The sequence below is a fragment of the Lottia gigantea genome, assembly GCF_000327385.1.
Source record: "Lottia gigantea unplaced genomic scaffold LOTGIsca_42, whole genome shotgun sequence".
Lineage (NCBI taxonomy): Eukaryota > Metazoa > Mollusca > Gastropoda > Lottiidae > Lottia > Lottia gigantea.
In genome coordinates, this window is record NW_008709463.1 from 1451979 (window position 1) to 1459992 (window position 8014).

General features: G+C 34.3%; 1 protein-coding gene across 1 annotated transcript in view; it reads right to left on the reverse strand.

Annotated features, from left to right (window-relative positions):
- Positions 1 to 6083: 6083 nt before the first annotated feature.
- The window catches only part of LOTGIDRAFT_233685 (hypothetical protein), an 11457-nt gene continuing 9526 nt past the window's right edge, over positions 6084 to 8014 (reverse strand). The window contains exons 21-24 of the mRNA XM_009060422.1: positions 7803 to 7927; positions 7366 to 7488; positions 7016 to 7087; positions 6084 to 6542 (exon numbers count right to left, since the gene is read on the reverse strand). Coding sequence (XP_009058670.1) covers positions 6390 to 6542; positions 7016 to 7087; positions 7366 to 7488; positions 7803 to 7927 — 473 coding nt within the window. The 3' untranslated portion in view covers positions 6084 to 6389. The remainder of the gene's footprint in view (positions 6543 to 7015; positions 7088 to 7365; positions 7489 to 7802; positions 7928 to 8014) is intronic.

Sequence of the window (8014 nt, forward strand, 5' to 3'; positions counted from 1 at the left end):
TCTGAAAATATAAAATGTCCCTAAATTATAAATTTAGAACTTAGAATATTATAATAAACATTATAATTACTATTTGTGAACTCTCTGAAAGGAGTATGCATACGCCTTAGACAAACTCAGTCGAGAAATGGCAATGTGTGCCTTATTTTCTTTATAAATTGTAGACGAATAAGACATAAAAGATTGATTCTGATAAGTTATAGGCTGAATATACTTTATAAAGATTTCATAAGCGCCCTGCAATAGATTCGGCATTACGATCGAATGGGCGAAGAATTAGATATCTATTACCTTTGTCAATTTCCGGAATAGTGATAATAAAGTGCCATAAGAGAAGAAAATTGGAATCAATTTGTCGAGTCATCAGATTTCGGGGTGACTAACCACAACATGAGACCATGATTCAATATTGATAGCTAGAGAGGGTGTGAGAAATCAGACCTAAATGTGCACCAGTCATCATAATTGAAACTCTATGATGCACACGAGATGTGACCGAGGGCGACAAATGTCAGACCGCATCTATTAGCCTCACCGAGATATGATTACTGACAAATGGTGGTGGTACGAAAATGAAAATAATCATTTACTTGTGATTCATTGAATCTTATCAACAATTTACTAACTTCAATCTGTCGTTAAATTTAGACGATATGTGACTCAATTCTGTATTCAAAGATGGAATGGACTTCCTCATGAAATGTTGTAAATCAAAATATTTCAAATATTGTCGTGGATTATCAAGCCGCGGACAAAATATAAGAATCGATCAAAATATAACTAGCAGGCAGTGGCGTAGCGAGGATTTAATTGACGGTGAGACGATCTCTCCCCAGCGTCTCTTTGCGGATTAAAGAGGGCACTATTCATGGTGCAATGAGATACTATGTTAAATGAAAAATATTCTAAAATATGGTAGGGCTTCATGGTATTTATTTTATAGTGTTTAAATTCTTAGTAATTGCTTAGCGTAATAAACTAATAATGAAGGTATCTCGATCTTTGGTTTATAAAGGCTTGTATATTTATTTCTATCAACATTTATTAAATTCTATTTTAAATAGTATCAAACGCAAAGGTTCAAGTGTAAACATCAGCCACTATCAGTCCATCAGACGGATTAATCCGGTATCAGTTAAACCCAAAGTACCAGTTCTGTGTTCCAATACAAATAGTGGTCCACTTGGCGCTTGTTTCTTTCGCCTTTTGACACAATATAACTTAAATGGATGCTTCTGATTCCAAAATCATTCACAGAAATATTCTTCAAAGTTTTTCTTCGGTCGTAGTATATAAATTTACATTGTAGTAGAAGGCCTAGGCTGTCATCATTTTACATAGTCATTTAATTCATTTCCGAATTATATCATTCAAGGATAGTGAAATGTTTAAAATATAAAATATAAATAAAAAACAAAGCTGACAAACAAAATCAAAAATATATTTTGACTTACCTTGCTTTCGATTTAGGCTATCACTTTTGTTTTTAATTTAAAATACAGAAACGATTTATTAATATACAATCTAACTCTTGAGATTTACATAATATATCTATACTTCTCACAATGACAGTCAAATAAAATAATATTATAATCATATAAGACTCAGTCCTTTTGTATCATAAACCGGAAAAAATAGAAACCGCAAAGTGAGTCATTTAATGTTAGATGTGTATTTATGTTGAATTTCGAGTGGGCGTGAGACAGGGAGACCATCTCCATAGTATTCTATTGTCTAATGCACTTCACTCGGCCTACAATTCCGTTTCTTCTTAAGACTTATTCCTGAGTACGATAGATTCCTCCGAAACATACCCATCGTAACCGAGTTATCAAACGCACCTTAAGAAGACGGAGTGACCGCCCTTTGGTCTTTTAAGCGGGAAAATGATATGCAGAAATATTTAGTTACTATTCTCTCACGGCCTGACGTATCCGGTGAAAACCACAGTAGGTTAAAGACTGAATGAACTAATTATGTTTGTTAAACAGAAGAATTTTATTCAGTATAAGTATATTTTGTTTATTTTAGAATTATTTATACAATTGTCCCCGTGTGTGGAATTAATATTAACCTTCTCGTGGTGCAAGACGAGTTATTTTTGGTACAGGATTGCCTACTGTCTTGTTTCCGGTTTAGCACCTTGTAGATGAATTCACATTAACTTGTGCATGAATGGAACAATGACTTAAATTGTGTCCATATGTTAAAGAAAACTTCTGCAGACCTAAAATTGGGTGGCCTTAGGCCTATAGTCCAATAGGCTATAGTTTGATTCTGATGTGCGTAGGATTATAATTATTTTCCATGGCTTTGAATACTACTGTCATACGCCTACCCATAATCTAGACCTATTAAGTATTTTGAAAAAAGCTAGATAGGCCTACTGGTTCCTTCCTATAAAATTAGCCGAATCTTCCTCTAACATGACATGTTTGTTTTCTAATGTAGGTCTACGCGAGTTGGTCTTATTGAATAGGGCCTATCTTTTATTTCATTTGCTTGCAACCATAATATTTCAGATCGTCGTTGGAGGCTCTGAAGAACCAACAATGGTTGTCAAAATGGTTTCAAGGTGGTGCCGACACGGTTCAGACAGCGCTATGGGTGTAGAACAGAACATAATATGCACACGGTCGGTTCGCAGATTGGTTGCTCGACGGCCGACCCAGTCAGAAATATAGTCAGCATTGGTGTGATATATAGGTAGTGAACAGTGGCTTTCCTAGGGAACATTAGTTGAGGAGGACGAGCAAGGGTCACAAAATTTTCCAGGGGCAACAGGCTATTCTTTCAAATTAATATGTAATGCCGAGCCAGCCTCTTTTTTCCCCTGTAGAAACGCCAATGACAGTGAACAGATAATAAATGCGTGTCCTTGTTGCCTTTCAGGAACTCCCAAATTACGAGATTTAGGCTACTGTTGTAATGTATGATTAAGAGATGTGTGTGTTTTGAAGGGATTGTAAAACGGTTTTCTAAACTTGTTCAATTTATGCGCATCGGAGAAGTTGATAGCTTTAGATTTGCACCTTTTCAATTTTCAGTTTGTCGTCTGTGGCAATTCGAAACAATATGAACACTGAGCATTTTGAGTTCATCTTGGGCGTTCTCTATTTAAATTGGAAAATTAAATTAAAAATTTGTTTCATTTTATCAAAGAACCAATGATATACCTGGATGATTTTGTTTTATTCTCTCTTAATAATGATGTTTTTTAATTAACACCTGTTAAAGTATTTAAAATTTGAAATTTAAAAAGGGCGAACCCGAAGTATTTTTTAATGCACTTTGATGGATTAATATATTATTTAACTAGTGTTAGATTTGAAATTATAAAAATGACTGATGCGAAACGCTTATGATTTTGTTCATCAAAAATTCATTCATTCCTTTTATCCAGGTGCAGAATTGTCATTACAGGTGTAGCCTGTCCTTAAGTTAAAGCTTCGATAATTTACAAATTAATTTATTTTACAGTTGTTAGAAATTCCTATACAAGATATTACGAATTATGAATATGTATTTACACTTGACTTGGACTTAGTCTAAATATTTTTACCATGTGTTATAATGACATCATAATACTTTCATGAAAATACATTAATTATTTGAGGTCGGTATCCTTCGGGGATGTCGGTTGTACTTGATCACCCCTATTGTTTACATCGTAAATGTGGCACCTTACATCTACCGCAAATAAACTATGGCGGCTCTCGTAACCGGAGGCGAAGGCTCGACCAATATGATGCCGCCACGAATATAAATTGTTTACCAGTCTTGTCGATAAATTCAATTATTTAACAATTATCAAGTAATTAAAGGGATTGTAAAGAGGTTTTCAAATTTTTTATGTGTATCAGGGACACTGATAGCATCAATTTGTACCATTCCAATTTACAATCAGATATCTGAGGTTCCTGCAATCCCACTAAAACTTGGTAGTTGATGACGTCAATAATCGCCAAGCTACCAGTGTCCCCGTTTCACAAGTTTTTCTTTTAAAAACCTCTTTACAATCCCTTTAAAGATATATTTTCACGGTAATTTTATCAATTAAAATATATTTGAGATTACAGGGAAACCAAGAATGTCATGCCTCAATAGTTTACTATGATAGTCGAGGATACAGGTTGTTTGAAGCGTCAGTGTGGTCATATATATATCATCGGTGAAATATGTTGTGATAATATCTTAATGATGGTTATACCCAATTATTCTGTAGACGATGAGCAACCCAAGAGATACAGAATATACTTAAATAACCTCTGTGTCTGCCTGATAACAATCTGAGAACTTTGGCGTATTTTCTATCAAATCTTAAGACAATTTTCTGTGTACGATTATTACTGGCCTACGGATAATCCGTGAAAGATCTATGCATGAAGCGTGGAGAGGGACCAGCTTGTAGAAAGGACTTTGAAAGTCTAATTTACCGTGGGAGATAAGATGGTTAACTGGACACCTGTTTGACCACTTCTATTTCCCATTGGTGACTAAAACCCTCTTATCTATATCGGTAAAAGACAAAATTTGATTTTTATCGTGGTTGTTGTACAACGAGGTCCATTTGTCCTTGATAATAACACCCCATAAATCTAAACACCTGCTCGGTCATTACCTTATCTAATGAAGACCCTTCACCTGTACCTATAGACTTAACATTGGCGGTTGTCCCTTCCACGACCAGTCGAGTATTTGGATCTACTGTCTGTTACCAATTGTCTAAAACTATTAGACTGAACGACTATTTCTAAGAGAAGCATGCCACCAGACTTTGGTCAGACGCCCAGGCATAATTACCTTTCCTAATACCTACTGTTTCCAAAATTCATGTTGATAATCGGTGGTATTGTACCCTGTCTTTGTCTTTATACAATATTTGCCACATCCAGCTTTCTGTGCACTTTTAATTTGAAACGTTGTATAACGTCTCTTTGCTCAACCGTTTTCATTAACTTAAATGGTGCAGAAAATTAGGACGTAAAACTCCATTCATTACATTTCATTTGTCTTGCTCGAACAGCAGAAACATGAAGATTATAAGTGAAATAAACTATGTCCTTTGCGTGATTATCGATACAGTAGAAAATAGTAGATGTGAATCGTGTCCAGACCGTAGGTCGTGAGTTCGGCACTGGACATCGTCTATTCGCGACTTATTGCATCGTCTTCTCATAGGCCTAATTCATGTATGTCATAGAGCATGAGAAATGTTAGAAAGTCGTGCCGCTAGTCTAGTCTTTAGTCCATCACTATTTTATTACCTAGTGAATAAAATGATTCAATGTTGGTTTTTCAACCTACGCTTTCCTAAACATATAATAAAACTATAATATATGTAAGATACTGAAAATTGTCTGTTCAAGTTATACAGACCATATAATACGTTATCAATACATGAATATAGACATGTTCTCTTAAAGGAGACACCTGCCCTTTTTTAGAATAGACCTGTTGTAAATCATAACCAATGTGCAATTCCGGTAAAAATTGACACAATTATTAGATCTAGATATACCATCGCCTTCCATGTGGGAGTTGACAAGCCCATTCGCAGATTGACTTATTCTGTTATATTTTGTCCATCATCAACGATTTCTTAAATAAACCATGTACTAACGATGCAAACCGCAAAACCAAACTCGAAATCCAAAACAATATATTGGTAGCAGCTAATGAACTTTTCATTTGAGGAAGTATATCAATCAGAAATAAGTATATTCCACCGTACTTTCCCACTTCCTTCCTTCCTTTCGTTCTTTTCAAGAGGGGAGACTTTTTCTTTAGTGGGTGTATGAAGAACAAACGACTAGCACATTAATATGAGAATGATTCACTTTGTGCACGTTGCTGCTTCAAGGTCATGTATTTATGGACAAAGGTTCCAGTAAGACGGCGAAAGAATGATTTATATTAGAGTTTCAAGCATCATTTTTCTTTTGTATCGCTTGAAAATATATATTATTCTAGGACGTCTGATAATTGTATAATTGCAAATATAATGCGCATGTATGAATAGTGCGCTACCACCTTTAATCGTCTTATAATACCAGCTTATCAATTCATACAAACAGACGTAATAAATATGATATAACATTTATTTTCACTTGAATATACAAAGCCTTAAGTTCTGTTTTGTTAGCTTTATTTTTATTGCAGCCACTTCATTTGGGGTCTAAAGACTGCTCTGTGACATTTATCTGTTTGATGGCACTGTAAGCCTAACAAATTTCTTACCAGCAACAAAGTAGGACTGAAACTTTGGTCTAATCTAATTAGACTGATTGTTTGGGTGATTTGAGATTAGAATTCTCATGAGAAACTGAAGCCTGGGTCACGATGTTAGAACTATATTACTTATGTAACTAGGTGCTGGTTAATTGAGTCTAGTGTGACTGGGCGATGTCTGAGAAGTATTGTAATACATCCTCTATAGAGAAATCTAATGATATCTGCGAGTCTGGATAACATTTCTTCATCAAATCATCGTAATGTTTATATTGATTAATAAATAAATTCTGCATTTCTCTCCAAACAACCTGAAAATAAATAGGAAATTCTTAAAATCATACAGTTATTCACTCATGTTGGACAGTGGAAACTTAATTTCCTATTTATCTGATCCATTTTAAGAAAATTGTAAATCGAATTACTCATTTATGCTTGATATACTTCCTCATATGTATATACTAATGTATTACCAATATATTTTTTGGGGTATTCCAGGTTTCATTTTCTTGTCGTACATTTTGTGATCTTAGTTGACACCCTTATAGGAGGTTGTGTGCTAGTCTCCAGTAATTGGGGGTACCAATAGGAACAGACTGTTCTAATGGGGTGAAGGCCTGGAGGAGATTGGGATTTCAATTATGAAAGCTTCCCATGGAGTGTCTGAGGGGGTTGTTCCTCTAGAAAAAGTTTGAAAAATAAGATTGATTTGGTGAATTCTGTTTAAAAAACATGTACAACTCCTTCAATGATAGATCAATAGGAAAGAAATAAAGTAAGATACCTGTAAGAGGTTTTCTTCTTCACTCAGTTGTTTTTCTACCTTTTTATACATATGATCTAAAATCTTCTTCACCTAAAAAAAATATAAAATTAATGAAAGTTAAGTGTCTTCAACAGTTGCTACACAAAGGGGGGTGTGTGTATTTTATGTGTGTATTTTATGTATTTTATGTGTGTATTTTATGTGTGTATTTTATGTATTTATTTTATGTGTGTATTTTATGTATTTTATGTGTGTATTTTATGTGTGTATTTTATGTATTTTATATGTGTATTTTATGTGTGTATTTTATGTGTGTATTTTATGTGTGTATTTTATAATAATGAATAATCGAAAAAGAATTTGGCTACCTCTTTAGCAGGATAATCTTTGATAACTTTACGTAGTTCTTGTTTACTGAAGGCTAATTGATACCCAACTTCTTCAGGTTTTACTCCAGTAGCAATCCTAGCCTGTACTCCTTCAAAAAATATCTGAAATCAAAATAACTTAAGTAGTAATGATCCAAACGGCAAAACCAAACCCAAAATCCAAAACAACATATTGGCAATACATTGGTAGCAGCTAATAAACTTTTCATATGCGGAAGTATATCAATTATAGATAATTTAAGGAAATATTTCATTGAGAAATAGTAAAATAAACACAGTGCTGTGAAGTTACAGGATAATCCAGCACTTTTATTGAAATTGCAGGAACCACAGACATCTGATTAAAAATTGAAATGGTGCAATTTGATGATATCAGTGTCCCTAGAAAACCTCATGACAATCTCGTTAATACTTACATGTAGTTTTTCAAGAGGTATACCCAATAATCCTGCTGTATAAAGAGCTAAATGTTCTGTATATTTTGCTCGGGATTCTTTTTTCTCTCCTTCAAGACAGGCAACTTTCAATTGAGATAAAATACCTGGAAAATAATTAAAAAATACCAGAGGTAACAATACAATCTAATGTCTAATTGGGGGGGGGGGGGGGGGGGGGGGGGGGGGGGGGG